Source organism: Narcine bancroftii, chromosome 1 (assembly GCF_036971445.1).
Source record: "Narcine bancroftii isolate sNarBan1 chromosome 1, sNarBan1.hap1, whole genome shotgun sequence".
Lineage (NCBI taxonomy): Eukaryota > Metazoa > Chordata > Chondrichthyes > Torpediniformes > Narcinidae > Narcine > Narcine bancroftii.
The window spans coordinates 299,048,944-299,069,154 of NC_091469.1; the positions used below are offsets into that span (position 1 = coordinate 299,048,944).

General features: G+C 38.0%; 1 protein-coding gene across 2 annotated transcripts; it reads left to right on the forward strand.

The window, feature by feature from the left end:
- The first annotated feature begins 2,838 nt into the window (after positions 1 to 2,838).
- lin7c (lin-7 homolog C (C. elegans)) lies at positions 2,839 to 13,545 on the forward strand. Of its 2 annotated transcripts, XM_069905218.1 has the most exons (6): positions 2,839 to 2,940; positions 4,764 to 4,850; positions 6,042 to 6,160; positions 7,826 to 7,897; positions 9,401 to 9,610; positions 10,515 to 13,545. In XM_069905218.1, exons 1-6 carry the CDS (start codon positions 2,904 to 2,906, stop codon positions 10,674 to 10,676), a joined length of 687 nt encoding a protein of 228 aa, XP_069761319.1. In that variant the 5' UTR covers positions 2,839 to 2,903; the 3' UTR covers positions 10,677 to 13,545. The 2 variants fall into 2 exon arrangements, with proteins under 2 accessions (XP_069761319.1, XP_069761328.1); XM_069905227.1 differs by lacking the exon at positions 4,764 to 4,850.
- The last annotated feature ends 6,666 nt before the right edge of the window (positions 13,546 to 20,211 follow it).

A 20,211-nucleotide genomic window follows, 5' to 3' on the forward strand; every position in this document is an offset into this window, starting at 1 on the left:
ACTATGATTTTTTTTTTATCCTGCACATTGGTATCTCCATACCGGAGTGATGCAACCAGTCAGAATGCTCTCCTCAGTACACCTGTAGAAATTTGGAAGAATCTTTGGTGACATACCAAATCTCCTCAAAATCTTCATAACATAACTGGTGAGCCTTCTTAATGATTGCTTCGACATGGATTCCCCAGGACAGATCCTCAGAGATATTGACACCAAGGAACTTGAAGCTCTTAACCCTTTCCACTGTTGACCCCTTGATGAGGAGTAGGAAAGAAAATTTTCTCTGATAGCCTGGGATTTTGCTTACTTCTTTTCACCTTGCTGAGAAAGTTACATGAATTATAGTGGATAATGCACTAGCCAGAAGAACCATGTTGGGGTTGGCAAATAAACAAGTAAAACTTCTATCTGTCATTTTTATACTTCATGTTTGGCAACAACATGCATTATTAAAAGTAATTTATGTTATTTAGTCATTTTGACACAGTCACCTAAATCATAGGCTTTTATTTATTTTGTTCTAGTTGATTTGGATGTTCTGCCAATATTTAGGAACTGTCTGTCAGATTTTGGTGGATAGCACGTCTTTTCACGATTATGTTATTTTTGCTTTATTAGCTCAAGTGATGTGAGGATCAGTGGCTAGGTCAAGATTAATTCCCTATCCCAACTTCCTCCTAAACTTAGCATCCTAAACTTAGCATCCTAAACTTTGAGGGACTATTTAAATTCAACTACAATAACACCTGTTCATGTGGTACTTATGCATCTGAAATTCTCTGACAACTTGCAAAATCTTTCAAGCATATTAAGTAGTAATTTTCTCTAATCCAAAGAGAAGATCTCCAGTGTCTCCATTTTATCTACATAACTAAAATTTTTCTTGGTAGACAGGTGATGTCCAACTCACCCAGGTCAGGCCATCCATCTGGGAGAAAGACACTCCAATGTAGCACCTATGACCCGAAGACCTGGCTGTCACCATCCCAGCTTGCTAGGCCATTGCAGATAAACCCCAGATGTAAAGGACGGGGCCAGTACTGCACACACTCCACTCCACCTAAAATATCTCTTGCACAGGCTTGAAGGACATGCCTATGTCTATGATCCTTTCTAAATCTTTGTCCACAAAGCCAAAACATGATGAAAGTCTTTCATCCTCCCGCTCATTTTATAAATCTTTTCTGCACACTCTCTGAAGCCTTTTTATCTTTTGATGTGGATATGGTATTCCAATTGTAGCTGAACCAGCACTTCATAAAGGTTTATCATGACTTCATATTCATCTCGCTAATATTTATAACCATTTTCTTAACCTGCCCTGCCACTTTCAATGATTTGTACACATATATCCCAAGATCTTGCAGCTTTCGTTGAGTCATCAAGTCATAGAGCAGCTTCTTCAGTCCACACATTCTTGTCAACCAAGATGCCATTCTGAGACAGTCCCATTTGCCTGCATTTGGTCCATATCCTTCTGAGTCCTTCTTGTCCATGTATCTGTCCAAAATTCTTTTGAACATTCTAATTGTACATGCTTTCATAGCTTCCTCCGGCAGCTTATTCCAAATACAGAACATCCTCTGAGTGAAAATGTTGCCCCTCAAGTCCCTCCTCCCTCATCTTAAACCTATGCCCTCTGGTTCTCAAAACATCTTCCCTATGGCAAAGATTGACTTTATCCATTCCTCTCATAATTTTATAAACCTCTACAAGAGCACCCCTCAACTTCCTACATTTTATAGAATAAAAACTCCACCTATCTAACAACTTTCTATTACTCAGTGGTTCTCAACCTTTTTTTCTCATCATATACCACTTTAAATAATCCCTTACTAACCACAGAGCACCTATGGCAAAAGGCAGCATGGTTCGCGTAGCAGATAGTGCAATGCCTTTACAGTGCCAATGATCAGGACTTGGGTTTGAATCCTGCACTGTCTGTAGGAGTTTGCACATGGGTTTTCCCCGGGGGCTCTGGCTTCCTCCCACCATTTGAAATGAACTGGGGGTGTAAATTGGGCAGCACGTTCACGTGAGCCAAAATGGCCTGTTGCTGTGCTGTATGTCTACATTTAAATTTAACCTACAACGCCGGTACGTTTTGGAAGGTGGGAGGAAACCCAAGCCCCCGGGGAAACTACTTGAAGGCAACGGCGGATTCAAATCCAAGATGTTGCCGCTGTAATAGCATCACTCTAACCACCATGCTACCATGATACCTATAACTCTGTTTCAGTGCAACTAATTTAAAATAAATAGAATTATGGGCATTGGCCTCAAAATGCTACCCCACTGACCCTTCCAGTCAATTCCCCTCTCTCATTGCCTGAGAATAGATCCAGTGTGGTGCTCTCTCCAGTAGGACTATCAAGCTATTGAATTAGGGAGCTTTTTTTCTACTCCTTTTAAAATGATGCTGTACACATTGCTTCTTTTCATTACTCCTTCCAAAATGTAGCTCTTGTTATTTCTCAACATTAAGCTTCAACTGCCATGTCCATTACAAATTCTGCAAAGTGCAAGGTGTCTCACGTTTTGCATCATCTGCAAATTTGTAACAACCACGTTCCTTTGCTCATTGTCTAGCTGGATTTCTTTCACACTATAGACCATAAGTCTGAGGAGCAGAATTTAGCTCATCGAGTCTTCTCCTCCAGTCACATCATGGCTGGTGTATTTTCCCTTTCATCCGCATTACCCCCTGATAAAGAGATTTCCATAAGATTACGATCAAGGAAACCTCAATAGCGTTACCCTGAAGGGCTACCGCTGTAATGCGCCATCCAGCTGCAGGTGGCAGTGTTTTGGGAGGACCCCTGTGGCTCGCCCAGACGAAGTTGAGGTAGGGGGGTGGGAGGACGTAACTTCCGGAGTTGCCCGTCCGAGTGGAAGCGTTTGGGATGGCGCTGGTGATGGAGTCGATCCGGCTGGATAGAGGTTGGTGAGGTGTCTCCAACCTGGACGGGGTCGGTGGGCGAGCATGTGAGCCGGGCGCCTGTGGCTGGTGGTGGGAGTGAACGTCGGCCTGTGACCGGCGAGGGAGGCGGCTGACAATTGTCGTTTTAAATGTGTCCACTAATGATTACCAGGAAGGCACAAAAAACCCCCACGGGATTTACTGAGATGTCGATATGTTTCTTAGGGTTATGTGTGGAATGTACTGCAGTGGCTGTTCTAGCCCAGCACCATCCCCATTAACTAGCAGAGGTGTCGTTGGCGAGCCCCGAACAACCAAGCAGTCAGTCCTGGCCAAAAGTCTGAGAGCTCCCTAATCCTATTGATGCTGCGAGATGTTTATCGAAGAGGCAAATGAATCACTAAGGGGTTTCATCCCCAATAGGACAGCATCCCACTTTTTTTGGGGGGGAGGGGGGGACGACGGCTGAGAATTAAAATAACTTGCTGGCCAAATACTAACAAAATAATGAAGTCCTGACCTATAATTGTGGAGAATGCTTTGTTCGTCTCTGCCTTCCTCGCCTTTTTAGTTAGGAATCTATCCCCTTGGTTGTGAATATTACTGACAGATTATTGCTTAAGAAATGCTACTTTCCCAAATGGTTTGGGCAACCTTTTAACCACCACAATGGAATTAAGGTTGCATCTTAATGAGGACTAGATGCGATTCCACTGGCTTCGATTGGGAGGCTTCTTTTGATTCCATTGGTTCAGGTGGAAATGGAACCAAGAGAAATGCAAAGAATTACTGCACAGACCATGCAGTTGCAGAAGAGATGTTGAGAATTCCTGAAAAGGGTTAAGTTTAAGACGATGTTGAGAATTCTCAGGACAAAGTCTGTGAAAGGAATGGTACATGAAGTGGAGGAACTTGACAAGAAATATTGGGAAGTTGACACTAGACAACAAAGATTTTGCTTTCCGAACACATTTGGGTGTATTTTATGATCATGAAAATCACCATAAATTGTTCCCATCACATACTGTTTTTTTAGATACAACCTATTTTTATGATTTCCTGTTCTATTTTAAGTTCACTTCAAGCATACAAAACTATGAAGTGCAACATGTCATTGAAAATTCATTTTCTGCATTTGCCCTTGGACGTCTTCCCTGCTGATCTTGGTGCAGTCAGCGACAAACACGGTGAAAGGTTTCACCACGACATTATGACCATGGAAAAGCAGTATCAAGGCAACTGAAATCCATCAGTGCTGGCCGACTATTGTTGCATATTGACATGAGAGGCATCAGATGCAGAGAATAAATAAAAATCAGCAGCAAAACATTTTTAGGTTAGTCGAACTAACACAATGCGTCGGCATCATTATGCGATTAAACATGGTAAATTCAATCAAAGTTAATTTAATGTTTCTCCAACTTCCTATGTGATACAAAAAAATCTGAAATTATCTTTGTATTCACATTGAAATTGTCCATAAAAAATACCCAACTATCAGAAAGCAAACCTTTTGGGGGGTGGGTGGGGGGGAATGTTGTCTGGTGAGAGGAAAATGTGATTGATAGAGAAGACTTAAGGAACCAGATTTTTTTCCTGAAATTACTGAGAAGGATGTTCATGGAATACATCTTTGGATGGGTGGGTTGAGACACTGAGACTTGAGAGGAAGAATAGCAGAAAGAAAATGTCCACATGCAAATGTATTAAAAATTCTACAAATAGTCTTGCACACCAGCAAAGAATAAAGAACAATTTTGCATTAAGCACTTTTTAACTGATTTTTTTTTTTCCTGAGTTTCTGAATTGCCTATAAATATCTCACTTGGATTTCTGTTTCAAGCAATGACTATTCAGACAAGCAGTGCGTCAGTCCGAATTGTAAACTTTCCATCAAAAATCTCATCTTCAGTGAAAGTAAGCAAAACAGGTCAGTTGAGAAAAGGGGGATTAAAATTATACTGTGTCTGCACATACGAAGCAGGAGGAGACCACTTAGTTCCTTGAGCCTTCTCTGCCATTCAACAAGATCAATGCAAATCTAATTGGAACCACAACTCCACATTTCTCATCTATGTCTGGTAATCTTGAACTTTGTTGATTACAATCTATCTAAAAGTATTAAAAACTCTGCTTCCATCACACTTAAATAATGAAAATTCTTGTATTCCTTTGCAAAAAATAACATATAATTTAAAAAATAAAGTCACATTATTTGAACAAATTTGGGAACCGTACATGGAACACAACAGAGAGAGCTTGCCTCGGACCTCCACCCCCTAAAATGATAAGAAGACAAAATGACTTGATCCAGTGTGCAAAAGTAGATGACACAATTTTCTTGTTTATTTTCATTGTGTGATTACATTGTTTAATGGTTTTATTGTATTCTATATGTTGAACGTTAAATGGATTTGGAGGGGGGAGGGAAGGGAGAACAAACAGACAGCGTGGGATTCAAAAAGGGGAGAAAGTACCGCTGTGTATATTTAAGAGGGAAATATTTGTATGTATTTTGATTGATATGGTTCACAGTGTGGAAAAAAAAATTAAAATAATGAGAATTCTGAATCAGAGGAGAAAAATATTGCCTTGTTAGTCTATTGGAAGTGACCTCTTGTTTTTATACAGTGACCCCTCATGCCAGATATTTCCAAACAAGGAAGTATCCTTCCTTTATTCACCCTGTCAAGTCCTTTGCGTCTTCTTTGTCAATTTGGATTCTCATCGAATTGAAACAAAATATAGCTTTTGCAATTAGATTTGAACATAAAAACAAACTACATATGAAAAGTAGCCACTGTGCATTGTGTTTTGGAATTTCTCAATGCAGTTGTATTGAAAAGCTCCCAAAGCTCATTTGTAGGGTTTCTCAGATTGTTAGAAATAAACTGTGTTCCTTTGAAAGTGTCTGCTATCAATATAACAAAGATGTTTTAAGAAACTGGTGATGAAAACTGGGCAATAGATGACAGTAAGTAAAAGATTACCATTTTGCTCAATGGTGCAAGGAATATTCTGGAACATAGAAAACGTAGATCAGAAGTGCCATTTTTTTTGGGTATTCACTGCAATAGATGGACTTGGGCTCTGTCTGTATGTAAACCTGTATGCTTTCCAGACGTGTCTCGAGCCATTGAATTGCTGGAGAAGTTGCAAAGGAGTGGAGAGGTTCCACCCCAGAAGCTACAGGCATTGCAAAGAGTGCTTCAGAGTGAATTCTGCATTGCCGTGCGGGAAGTATGCATTTGAACTTTTTTCTCTCTCTTTTCTGCCATGTACAGTAAAAGTCCAAAAATCCTAATGCCAGAAATCTTGAAAACTTCTGACTGAAATCCAGTCCATCCATGAATCTGGACTTCTCAACATCCCTCAGCTTTTGTGTGCATTGAGCGCATGAATTGCATGCATATGTGCATTGCATTGGTGTCATGGATGCCCAAGAATCCGGACCAACCCAATCCCCGAGCAGTCCAGATTTTTAGGACTTTTACTCTTTAATGAAGTTGTTTGAAAAATTGATTAGACCCATCTTACAGAAAATAAATTCAAAAAAATCTTGTGCAATGTAAAAGTAGAACTGTCAAATTGATATTTTCTACTGTTTCAGAATCTCATAGGCTCTGTACTTGATCAAATTATGTTTCTTACGTTTAACCTCAATTATTTACTTCAAGTGAATTCTTAAATGGAGGTTAATTGTGTATGAGAAAAAAACATTTTCCTCATTTTAAATGGGCAATTCTTTTATTCTGAAATTGAGTGGAAACATCCTCTCCCTGTTTAGCCTGTCAAAACACTTCAGTGGGTTGTATTTTTAAGTCCCAGGAGTAACTTCTAAAAGTGAATCCCAAATTGAAAACATGATCGACAAAATTCTGGGAAAATCATTTTTTTAAAAATTGCAGTCACTTGCTAAAGTCCGTGAAAGGGGAGACAGACACTGGGAATAGTTCTATCCTTTCAAAGTTTGGACACACATGTGTTGGACACAATTATCATATCTTGTTTGATCTTGGATAAAATCAGATATACTATTAAAGAAACTATGATTTAATTCAATTAAATTATGGGGCCCAGTCATGGATTACTATCATAATTTGATTACATCGGCTTGAATGCTCTGGGTGCTATTCGCTCGATGCACGGAGGCCAAAATTCGATCCCTGTCCTATTTTCCATTTTCTTTCTTTACTGTTAATCCTACCAGTGGGAGGCTAGGATTAGGACAGGGGTATTTATTTTTCCCTTTTCCATCTTTTTTTCCTCATTCTTTTTCTTTTTGCATTCCTTTTATTAATACAAAGAAGAGATTACTTTATATAGGTATCTCTTCAGAATCATATTCTAATAGTAGAATATGAACCAAAGCTCCTCTAATTAGTTTTCTCTTATTAATACGATCAATGTATATATCACATCTTATGATTCATATTCTGTATGTTAATGCATTCAGATTGATGATTATTTTCTGTTCTATATATGATGTAATATTACTCTCTTTCAAATTAATAAAAATATATTTTAAAAAAAAGTTTGGAGGTGCAAGTTGGGGTTAGCAGATAGGATTATCCAGTCCATTGTGGTAAATGCCTGTTTTGACTTAATGAATTGTTATATTTTCTCAATTATGTTAGGCTAATTGGTCTAAAGTTTCCTAGTTTTTATCTACTCCTTTCTTGAATAGGGCAGTACATGTATGGTTTTCAATTCACTTTGAAACTTCCAGAACCTAGCATGCATTGAAGGATCACAACCAATGTATTTACTGTTCGTTCAACTGTATCTTTTATGACACTACAATACAGGTGACACGTCAGGAATCTGTCTCATTGGTTTGACTGACTGCTATAAATCTGGAAATTAATCAGTGCCCAGCAGTAACATCCAATATTTTGCCTGCAGGTATATGAGCATGTTTATGAGACAGTGGATATAAACAGTAGTCCAGAGGTGAGAGCCAATGCCACTGCCAAGGTAAGAAAACATTTTAAATCTGTTATTGGAATTTTGTACCAAGTGAACAATTTTGTTTATAAATTCTTGAGAATTTCATAATCGGTCATTGCTTCATAATAGACCAGTTCTTTCTAATGGCTCTCAATGCATATTTCTGCTTCAAAAGCATCACAGCTTTTTGCAATAATTAAAACATTGTTTGGATACAGTATTTTTTAAATTTTACTCTCTTTCTGTGTCAGTTTCATGACCAAACTAGTAAATATTTGGAGTATAGAAACTTCTGAATATTTTACAGAAAAAGATTTGCATTGATAAAACATCTTTTGAAATAATCTTGTACATAAATACCTTTGAATTGTAGTCATTGTAATATGAAATACACAGTAACAAACTTACACATAACTTATTAGCAAATGTGATTTATTTTTAAGGAAAGCTTATTTCAAATGAGCAACCAAATTTGCATCACTATGTATTAAGCCATCTTATTATTACCAGGACATTTTTTAAACTGTATTGAAGAGGTAACAAAAAACTGGATCAAGGGAAACTTCTAGGTGTGGGATATTTGGATTTCAAGCAGGCATTTGGTAAGAAGTATTATAAAATATATGTATGCAAGAGGGCATCAGGTTAGAGGAAATATATTGGGATTCTTTGACAAACAAAAAACAGATTTGGGATAGATGATCATTCTGCAATTGACAATCACTAACCAACTTTTCCAGATTCGAGAGGAATGGGAGACATGTCAATAATTTGGTGCAGATATATTTAAATTATAAATTTAGACATACACCACTGTAGCAGGTCACTTCAGCCCTACGAGTCTGTGCCACCCAATTTACACCCCATTAACCTTCACCTCGGAACATTTTTGAAGGGTGGGGAAGAAACCGTAGCCCTAGGGAGAACAAACAGACAGCGTGGGATTCAAACCCAGATCTGGTCTTGATTGCTGGTGCTGTAAAGGCGTTGCACTTCCGCTATGCCCTCCATGTCAGCTTATCGGCTGAGTTGTACACAGTTCTGTGAGAATGTGTGGGTCCAGACCTGCTGGAAGTATATACAATGCTATGCTCCTGGCAGGCAGCATGTCAGACTCCATGATGCATCAAGGACATCTTCTCTGTCATCTTCAAACAGAAGTGGCAGAAGGAGGGTATCAGAAATTAGAGACCCATATCGCTGTTAAACGTTGACTACAAAATCCTGTCCAAAGCCATTGCCAATCGAGTCACATTTGTCATGGGACAGGTGATCCATCCAGACCAAACTTGCATGGTTGCAGGCAGGAAAATCTCTGATAGCTTTGCACTACTCAGAAATACTGTCACCCACGTGCAAGACCACAGCCTAAAGCAGGGGTGGCTAAACCGTGGCTACCCCAGCTGCCCTCTCATCTAAGCTCCCGATGCCCCAGCTGCTCTCCTGTCTGAACTCCTGATGCCTCTTGACCACGAACTTTGAGTTTTGTTGGACTTAATGTGATTGTAAATGCATGATTTTTCTCATCAGGCAACAGTGGCAGCATTTGCCGCCAGTGAAGGTCACTCACATCCACGAGTTGTGGAATTACCTAAAACAGACGAAGGGCTAGGATTCAATATTATGGGAGGAAAAGAGCAAAACTCTCCCATTTACATATCTCGCATAATTCCTGCTGGCATTGCGGATCGACATGGAGGTCTGAAACGTGGAGATCAACTCTTATCAGTAAATGGAGTGGTAGGTATATTGTGTACAGTTGAAAGAATTTGAGAGTTTGCATTGGATCTTTCATATTCTCTCTGAATCCCATCTAGTTTTTCAGTTAATTTTAGCAAATCTGCATTTGCATGTAGAGGGAGAATTAGGTATTTAACATAACTGAAGTCTGTTAATATTCCCAATGAAAAGAATAGTAAAAGATATCGAAAAGCTAATTGAACAGCTAACATTAACCTTTAAATCTATGATGAGAAATTTTTTTTTAATTACTCGCTTTAGCTTTTGAATGTATCTATTTTCAACAAATTTATTTGGCTCAGTTATACAGCTTTTCAGGAATACACCTTTGTTATCTAGGATTGGATTCCCTAAATGCTATCTTTACCACCCCTTCCATTAGAGCACAAAAAGTAGAATGTAATGTTTAAAAGGAAAGATTTTGAGGGTTATGGGCAAACACAAACGTGATTAGTTTCGTTAGACAATTTAGTCAGAATGTAGAAGTTGAGCTAAAGGGTCTGTTTTGATGCTGTAAAATTCTGATTCTATGACATATCTCATGAAAATTTGACTTTGGTTTAAATAGAATAGCCTCAAGTCAGCAGTTCCATATAGAACCACAAGTAATCTCCTGTCTACAGATGGAGCCGATCAACAAATGACACCAGTGGTGTCACTCCTTCAGGGAAGGTGGAAATAACAATTTGTTTGCATTAAGATTTGAATTTTTTGTGTATTTAAATCAGTTAAACTTGAAAAAAATTTCAATTGAAAATAATATGAAATAATTAAACTGTCCTCTCCAGATTTGAACAGAAATATTTTCAATCATGAAAATGTAGCACTCATTGAAAGCTCTGGATAATGTCCTGCAGAGTATCCAATTTAATATTAAAAGAAAATGTCATGTGCTTATTTTTAGAGTGTTGAAGGGGAACACCATGAAAAAGCAGTTGAACTCCTAAAGGCTGCGCACGGAACTGTTAAGTTGGTTGTTAGATACACACCAAAGGTCCTGGAAGAAATGGAATCCAGGTTTGAAAAAATGAGATCAGCAAAACGCAGACAGCAAATTAACTATTAATTGTTTTAATATTTCACTGTTATTTAACACAAATAAGTGTGTTATTCTAGTGAGAGATGATCTGAGAGCATTGTATTTGAATCTTTTTAGTCACATTGAGAATGCTTATTGAAAATTCAGTATTAGGTTTATAATGAAGATGATTTAAATTGTTTCAAGTACTTATTTTTCAATGAACACATTGAATTCTACTAGTCCTGCATTTTTTTCCTAATTTGCATGTACGATCTAAAAGCAAAAATTTGATGGTATGCTCTTGTAGGAGGGAGGGGTCAACTTGTAACAGATACTGGTGTAATTAGCCAAATTTTGTCCTGTTAACCAGGGGCTCACCTGCAATAGCAATTGTTGGAGAGTTTAAAATAAATTCTGAACTTCCAAAATGTGGTGCAGGAAGTGGATGCGGATGTAATGCTGGTTATGTTTTCCCACTTAAGTTCTTCTGACCTGGAGCCTTGCCACTAATTTTAGAATCAATAGTAATTGGGGAGCTGCTGAATATATTGAGATTCAGATGGTAAATAAATTAACATGCCCAGTAGAGGATAATAAACCTGGTTCGGGAATGGGGTTACTGAACTTTTCCATTATTATTTTGGCTCAGTACTACCCTTTTTGATTTCCCAGTTGAGTTCAGTGCCAGTCATCTAAACTGCCAACAAAATGGAGAAGAAAATATAAAAGGATACTGGGTGCCTTTTTGTTTGTTTGTTTTTGCATCATTTGATATTAAAAGCACTAATGGTGAGTTTTACTTTTCCATATTTGTCAATTTTATGCTGAGGTGATTCAGCTGCACAAGAAAAGAAAATACTTCCTGTCTTCGACCTGAAACTTAGTTTCTCTCCCCGTGATGCCTGATTTGGAATTTTTCTCACATTTTCTGTTTTTATTTCAGATATCAAGCATATGGAATTCTCTTTTTTTGCCTCATCCCCATATCTTTTTATTCAGGCACATGTCTGATTTCTACTCATACCTTGACAAAGGGGGCAGGCCCAAAGTGTTAGCAATACATCTTTGTTTCCTTTGGGCACTGCGTGACCTGATGTCTACAATCACAGCATCTGTAGACTTTTTTAATTTAAATTGTATTTTGTTCACATGAATAAATAACTCTGCTGTAGATCTTGGAAGAGGCCACATTCCTTTCAGTAACTGAATTGCTGTTATTGTTCTATACCTGAAAATTTGACAATGGTAATTAATTAATCACAGTGTAGAATTAAGCATATTGATGTCACTTTTCCAACAATTGACATTCAGCCCCATTTATCAAGTGAAAAGGAGTCATTCTATTTGATTTTACTAAGGATTTGACTGCATGCCCTTCAGACAGTTCCAGGCTCCTAAAGCAAATGTCTGTCTCTTGCCACTTTCATGTTTACAGACTACATTAGTGCATAGTCTATGGTCTAATACAACGAAGAATTCTACATTGGTCTTAGAAATATGCTGCTAAATTCTCGAGGACTAGAGTTGAATTAACAAAGACCTGTTAATTTCTTGCTACAGTTTTTCTATCATTTATTTCTACTGCTGGTTTTTACAGAACAGTTTTTCTATTTGGCCATTTTAATGTTACTATCAAATTTTACTTGGAAAACAAAGGCGAGTTAAGTAGCCCTATAGTTAAATGCAAAAAAAAGTTATTTAATTATTCAGGCACTAAAGACCAAAATCAACACTTTACAATCCACTATGAATCTCCCAAGGTGCTAGAAACATAAGCTTGCAGGTTGTTTGAATGAAATTTTTAAAACTAGCCTTTTGGTAGCACTGCTCCTATTGCCTTGTTATAACTTGAGTGCTCCACTGATTACTAACGTGTTTTTCAAGCAGAAAATGGAAAAAAAGAAATATTTAACTTACTAGACTACAGTTTGTGTATGACAATGAGTTTTAAAATTTGAAAATTCTGTTTGTTGGACCATATTTTCTTGTCCTTTGTCGTTTAATACTGTAATATGCCATTTTTGTATTTGGACTTAAATATGATCATTGTACAACTACCTTTTGCTCAAATGTATCTCTGGTTTGGCCAAATTGTGTTCTCTGTCTTGACAGTGCAATTTTTCATTCAGGAGCCAATATATTGTTTTTTGATAAGTAATATTTCCTAACCATTGTCAACTTATTGAATATCATAGTTGTAATTCTTCTTAAATTGCTTTCCTGCCTCTGTTCAAAAGAACACTTTAGTTAAAAGCCAAAAATAGTAGGACTGGAAAGTCTTCAATCAGTTTATTGTGCAATATTTGATTTAATCAAGATCTAATAATGTCGGGTTGGTAAAATGTTAACTTGGTTACAGAAAATTGCATTTTCCAAATGTCTTGGTCCTAATTTAGTATGAACACTTTGTTCACTCCTTGCACTGATGTACCTTCATTTTGAATTTTATTTGTTGACCTTTTTGAGGCTGTTTTGAAAATTTCTGACACCAAACGTGGAGTGAATAATGTAACAAATGAGCTTTCATTCCACTTTGATCAAGTTCCCTGCTATTTTGAAGTTTGACCAAATTTATGCTACTTAAAATTTATTACTAACTACCAGGGAAATGCTACTGCAGCATTTAATGTTGATGTTAAACTGCCCTACATTTCATCAGGAAAAAAATAGTTAACTTTAGGTTTTTTTTTTAACCAAACCAATTGTGAAAAATGCCTAACTTTGTTATGTATATATGTAATCAAACTTTTCTCAAAGATGAAGCTATCCTTTACTGAGGGATCTGATTTGTAACCAATTTAATGTATTGATTTATCTTTTAATCTCATCTTTGTCTACTTTCAGAATGTTAGTTTGTATCCAAATTAAAATTGGAGCCAGCAGTGTGTTCTATTGAATCATTTGCAAAATACAATGCAATTGCTCTTGCTTCCTTTCTTGATTGCACAATTTTTGCATTGATTCCATCAGAGTAAATAAATGGGAAACACTTTGTTGTTCAAAGTGTACTCTTAACTGTGCGAAGAAGAAACCTACTTGAAAATAAATGTTATGAAACTCAATGCTCAAGTTATAGCTGGATGGTGTATGGATTGCCACACCAAATCTTGCCACATCCATCTATTTCCTAAAATTTTTTTAGATTAATAATTTCATTGATACCTTCTTCAATTCACAATGTCTTATGGGTCATTCTATAATTTCATTTTCTTCAAACAAGTGAGTTGAAAGGCAATTGAGTCCTCTGGCCCTGATGGAATGCATCTTGGAGTACTGAAGAAATTGTGAAAATTATAGCAGATGCCTTTGTGATAATTTACCAGACCTCTGGATTCTAATAAAGTCCCAGTGGTTTGGAAGACTGCAAATGTAATATTACTGTTTAAAAATAGAATTTGGCAAAAACGGAACTATAAGCCAGTTAATTAACATGTGTAGTCGGGAACTATAAGCCAGTTAATTAACATCTGTAGTCGGGAACTATAAGCCAGTTAATTAACATCTGTAGTCAGGAACTATAAGCCAGTAATTAACATCTGTAGTCGGGAACTATAAGCCAGTTAATTAACATGTGTAGTCGGGAACTATAAGCCAGTTAATTAACATCTGTAGTCGGGAACTATAAGCCAGTTAATTAACATCTGTAGTCGGGAACTATAAGCCAGTTAATTAACATCTGTAGTCGGGAACTATAAGTCAGTTAATTAACATCTGTAGTCGGGAACTATAAGCCAGTTAATTAACATCTGTAGTAGGGAACTACAAGTCAGTTAATTAACATTTGTAGTCGGGAACTATAAGCCAGTTAATTAACATTTGTAGTCGGGAACTATAAGCCAGTTAATTAACATGTGTAGTCGGGAACTATAAGCCAGTTAATTAACATCTGTAGTCGGGAAAATGCTTGAAGCTATCATTAGGAAGAAAAAGTGAGATAGACATTGTTCCATTAGGCAGATACAGCGTGGATTCAGAAAGGGATGATCATGTTTGAAAAATTAACCGAAGTTCTTTGAGGATATGATAAGCACAGTGAATAGAGGGGAATGGGTGAATGTTGTGTGCTTGGATTTTCAAAAAGGTGCCATAAGGATGCATGGAGCTAGGGGTAATATATTGGCATGGATAAAAGATTTGTAAACCAATAAAAGACAGAGTTAAGGTAAATAGATGTTTCTTTGATCGGCAATCGGAAATGAGCGGTGTTGTGCAAGAGGGGACCGACTATAGCAAATTTAAGACTGTTGATGTCATTAACTTGAGTGGGAAAACAAATTGTGCAGAGGATGCAGAGAGATACATCTTTGTGCTTTTGATGTTGATCTTGTATCATTTCCAACCTCATCCACCTGATGTGCCTTCTTCTTTCCATCATTATTGAACAATAATTTAAAAAAAAAATGTAGACATACAGCACAGTTACAAGCCATTTCGGCCCACATGTGAGTGCCACTTAACTTGCATCAAATTAACCTACACCTCTGGTACGTTTCAAACGGTGGGAGGAAACCGGAGCCCCCTTGGAAAACCCACTCAGATACAGGGAGAATGTACAAACTCCTTACGGGGCGGGATTCGAACCCCAATCCTGATTGCTGGTACTGTAATGCATTGCGCTAACTGCTACACCAACCGTGCCGTCTATAAATATAGAGGCTATTGCATCCTTCAACACCATCAAATTTGTGAAAATGTAACAACATTTGACAGTATTTTGGTATTTTTGCTTTGGTTCCTGAATTGCATGTCATGTAGGGCAGTCTAGGGAAGAATGACAGATTTCCTCCCCGATGGACATTTGTGAACCAGATGAGTTTTTAAGGCAACATCTTTAATTTTGTGTTTATCAGCAGATAATTAATAGAATTTGAGTTCCATGGCTGTTGTGGTAGTTGAAATCATATTGGGCATGTTGTCATCAGTTACCAACTTGTACAAACTGGTTGGAGAGCCAAGGCGTAACATTGTATTCCAGATTTTAGATTTATTGTCAGAGTGCATGCATGACATCACAGATTCTTTTTCCTATGAGTGAGGCAGAATTACCATTTATTGGTTGTGCAAAAAAAAACTATACTCAATGTACACATGTAAACAAATAAAGAAATTTTTAAAAACTGCAAAACAGGAAAAAAAATAAAATGCAAAAGTAAGGTTTCTTAAATGAGTCCATAATTGAATATATTGTTGAGGAGTTTGATGATGGAGGGGGTAGCAGCTGTTGTTGAACCTGGTGGTGCAAGTCTTGAGGTATCTACTTATTTCCTGATGGCAGCAGCAAGAACAGCATATACTGAGTTGTGTGGATCCTTGGATGATTGCTGCTGCTCTTTGATGGTAGGGTTCCCTGTAGATTTTCTCGATGGTGGGGAGGGTTTTGCCTGGGCTGTGTCCACTACTTTATGCAGTGCTTTATGATCTGGGGTATTGTTGCCCCCTTACCAGACTGCGATACAGCTGTTCAACACACTTTCCACCACACATCTGCAGAAATTTGCCAGGATTTCCAATGTCATACCAAACCAACACATACTCCTGAGGAAATAGAACGTGCTTTCCTCAAGATGCCATTAGTTGTGTTGAATCCAGGTAAGATCCTCCAAGATGATGACTCCCAAGAAGTTTAAATTTTCTCATCCTCTCCACCTCTGTCCCCCCAGTGATAACTGGATTGTGCACCTCTAGTTTTCCCTTTCTGATGTTAACCATCAGCTCCCATGTTTCCTATGTGCTGCTATCTCTATCCTTCACTATTTCCTCCCCACCCACTATAAATATGGCATGGAACAAAAATGAAATTCAATCCTGGAGATACAAAATTTTCAACCTCTTGGCACATCCTGTTGAATTCTATTTTGTGTTATCTTGCAGAACCGATAGGAAACTCATGAATTTGTAATTTGTTCTTTTGAAATTTAAGTGTGAGAGATAACTTATACGGAATGCTTGAAGAACTCAAAAGATTAAACAGCATTTGTGGAGGCAAAAGTCTATATTTCAGGTCAAAATCCTGCATTAGAGGCAAAGGGAACTATTGCCAGTTTGTAGCAGAATGCAGGGATGAGATTGAGACTGGCAATAGCTAGTGAGAAGCTCTGGGCAGATGGAACATGGTGGTGGGAGGGGTGGGTGGGACAGAGGCTTAAAGGGAAAGTTAGCTTTTTCCTACCCTCAATATGAGAGCTTCCAGTCTAGAGCATCCTTCCAGAAGTATGGCTTCTCTCCCATCATTGATGGGACCCTCTTATTTCCTCTATTTCTCTTGTCTACTCTCACCAACAACCCCCATCTGCCCCAACCTCTGACAGAACAATTCACTTGGTCCTTGCCTTTCATGCCATCAATTTCTGCCAGCTGCAATCCGATCACACCATCAGTTACATTTCTCCTCTTATTCCTCTACCTGCTTCCTGCAGGGACCACTCTGGGACTCCCTATTCACCCTTCCTTGTCCCCTGTCACTTGGACATGGAGGGTAACACCTGGTTCTTCACTTTCTTCCTTACCACTGTCTAGGGACCTAAACAGCCACCCAGAGACCTCTTCCAACCAGGTCCACTGCTTGCGGTGCACATGATTATGTCGCCTCCTCCACATTGGTGAAACACTTTGGAGCTTGGTGATTGCTTTATAATTATTATCCACTAGATGGCACACGTCTTCCAAATTTGAAAAAAAAACTGGCTCTTGATATGATGACACTGAAATCAAATAAAATTACATTTTTGCACAAAAAAATGAAAAACAAAGGTTTTTAAATTTAATTTAGCCTTGTATTGGCATTCTTTTCATATTTATGCAATTCTTCTCCATATTTCCTCCAACACCCCAAGCAGTCACTGGGCTCTGAAATCTGCAACCTGTTTCCTACTCTGACATCATAACCTCTGGAACCTTAACTCAGTGCCCATTAGCTTAGCTCACCCATTAATGTCTTCACCCATTATTGTTCACCTGCTGATCTACACTGTGCCCAGTCAAACTAAGTCCTCATTTTTAAAATTATTCTTTAGTTAATTCCCTCTATGACTTCAGTCTTCCCTCACAATGATCACAACTTCTGCACAATCCCATTTTGTACCACTCCACTCTCTTTGGCTATGCTCTTATCTACCAAGGTTCTGGAACTCGCACCATTAATCTTCCCATCTCCTTACTTTTTTTTTCAGTATTGCTTAAATGTATCTCTACAACCAAGATTATGAACAGCTGTCCTCAGTGGTTCTTTATCAAAAGGTGTTTTTGTTGCTATCAGTCTTGTTAAATACCGAGGAATGTTTTACTTTCTCAAATTGTTGTAATTCTCCCGAAAAATAATCTTTGGCACCACTCTATTTCTGTTTTACAGACAGCCACTTGGAAATATAACATAAAAGCAAGTTGTCAGATTTCACATATAATGATAGCAACTGCTCCATCACAAGCTGACTTGTGACCCCATGTACTAGGTGAGTAGAGTAAAAGTGCAATGCTGGAGAAAGTCAGCAGGTCAAACATTGTACTTTATATGGCAAAGATAAAGATATGTAACCAACATTTCAGGCTTGAGTTCTTCATCGAGGTAGGAACAAAATGCAGGCAGACGCCTGAGCAAAATGGTGAGAGGAAGGAGCACAGACCCACAGGCAGAGGGTAATAGGTGGATAAGGGAGGGGCCAAACCAACAAACAAGGGGAGGGGGGAATGGCTCTATGAATAGAGAGGGAAAGTGGCAGATGAAGGAAAGGAGAAGAATGGAGAAGAGAGGAAAATCAGGGAGTAGGCTAGTAGAAACCAGAGAAGTCAATATTAACGGTACAGACTAGGTGAGTAGAGACTTTTAACACTTAAAGATTGAGTGTTTGCTGCCTTTCTCCTTTTTAAAATTTAATTTTAATTTAGACATACAGCTAGTAACAGGCCATTTTGGCCCACGAGTCTGTGCTGCCCAATTTACACCCTGTTAACCTACACCCCCGGTACATTTTGAATGGCGGGAGGAAACTGGAGCCCTCAGAGAAAACTCACGCAGATACGGGGAGAACATACAAATTCCTTATAGTGCAGGATTCAAACCCCTGTCCGGTCTCGATTGCTGGCGCTGTAAAGGCATTGCACTAACCGCTATGCCAACCCCATCAAAAATGCATTTTCTAGCACCAATTCAATCCCTTTCCCCAGCCCCATTCTGAGGGGGTGCTCATTAAACAAGAAAGTCTGCAGACGCTGGGGTCAGATGCAATACACAAGAGTGACGGAGAAACTCAGCAGGTCACATAGCATCCATTGGAAGTAAAGAGTAACCAATGTTTTGTGCCTGGGACAATGGTCATGTACAAGTAAAAACAGGCAGATGCCTGAATGACGTTACAGCCGACAAAGGGCTCAGTTCTGAAACGTTGATTATCCTTCACCTCCTGTGGATGGGCTGTCTAACTTACACCAGAGCCTGAACCAAACGTTTTTCAGCTTTAATGTCATAACTGACCCATCCACCTCTTTCCATCACAAACCTTGCCCATTGCCCCCTCAATTTGTCACCCAAACTGTCCTAGTACCTTCTTGGAATGTTTGCTAATGTTACTGAAACTGAGAAGTTTTACCATGTTAAAGAGACTTTATACATGAAAACGTTGTTGCAGTAGTTACATAATCCTGGAAGAATAGAGGCTGATAAGATCATCCAATTCAACAGAAAAGCACAGGATCACCTACAATAAAGCTGGTTAAGTTACACTCAAAAAATATTTTGAATCATGATACCAGCCCTCTAGCATCCGATTGTCATTTAGCTGAAGACAGAATTTTCTTCTTTCTATTTTATCTTCACAAGGTAAAAATAGTAAACAATTTATGAAGTTAACTAGTCATATTCTAAGAGCTCTCCCACATTAATCATATTTATCTTGATGAAGAAGAATGCTTTTTCAAGAAGAGATGAGGGAAGGACCCAGTTGCACGCGACATCATGACTAACAAGAGCTAAGTGAGGCTGAAAATATGTTGGAGTGATTGTACTCTTTCTCTGACCCTAATTCTGAGTTCCTCAAAAGAAAAACATATTTTGGATAATACTATGGTCTGAAAGCAAAAGAACAATCTATCCTATTTGGTATTTACCTTCCAGCAATGCTGCTAGATCCAGCCAAAAACACATTGTGCTTTAGCTCACTGAGTTGTGCTAAAGATGGATTTCTATTTGTTGCTCATGTTTAATTAGTCTACCTCAGTGCCCTACAAAGAGTTATAAGGTTTTGAGAAAACAGGCCTTTGCAACAACAGAATTTAGTAAAGTAAATCAAATTGCAGAAAACAAATAAAATTAATTCATAATTTTCTTTTGAAAATGTCAGATGGATTTGGAGAAAACTTGATGAGCTCAGAAAATGATTGAACCAGAATAATAGATGAGAATCAGAAAATTATATGCAAAAACTGCCCTACCAATAGTCCAAAATTATATTGGACAAGGTAAAGATGGAGGAAGAAGAAAGTTTAGTTTAAAATTTATTAAAAAGGAGAATAAACATAAATGCTTTTGATGTATATGAATATTGAAAGCTGATCACAACAAAATGAAAACACTCATGCCCCTATAATC

Bases quoted from the DNA above. Each gene is read 5' to 3' on its own strand.
- lin7c (XM_069905218.1), top strand. From the start codon at position 2,904: ATGGCGCTGGTGATGGAGTCGATCCGGCTGGATAGAG. The intron at 2,941-4,763 runs GTTGGTGAGGTG...TTCTGTTTCAAG, and splicing joins GTCGATCCGGCTGGATAGAG to CAATGACTATTCAGACAAGC. The intron at 7,898-9,400 runs GTAAGAAAACAT...TTTTCTCATCAG, and splicing joins GAGCCAATGCCACTGCCAAG to GCAACAGTGGCAGCATTTGC.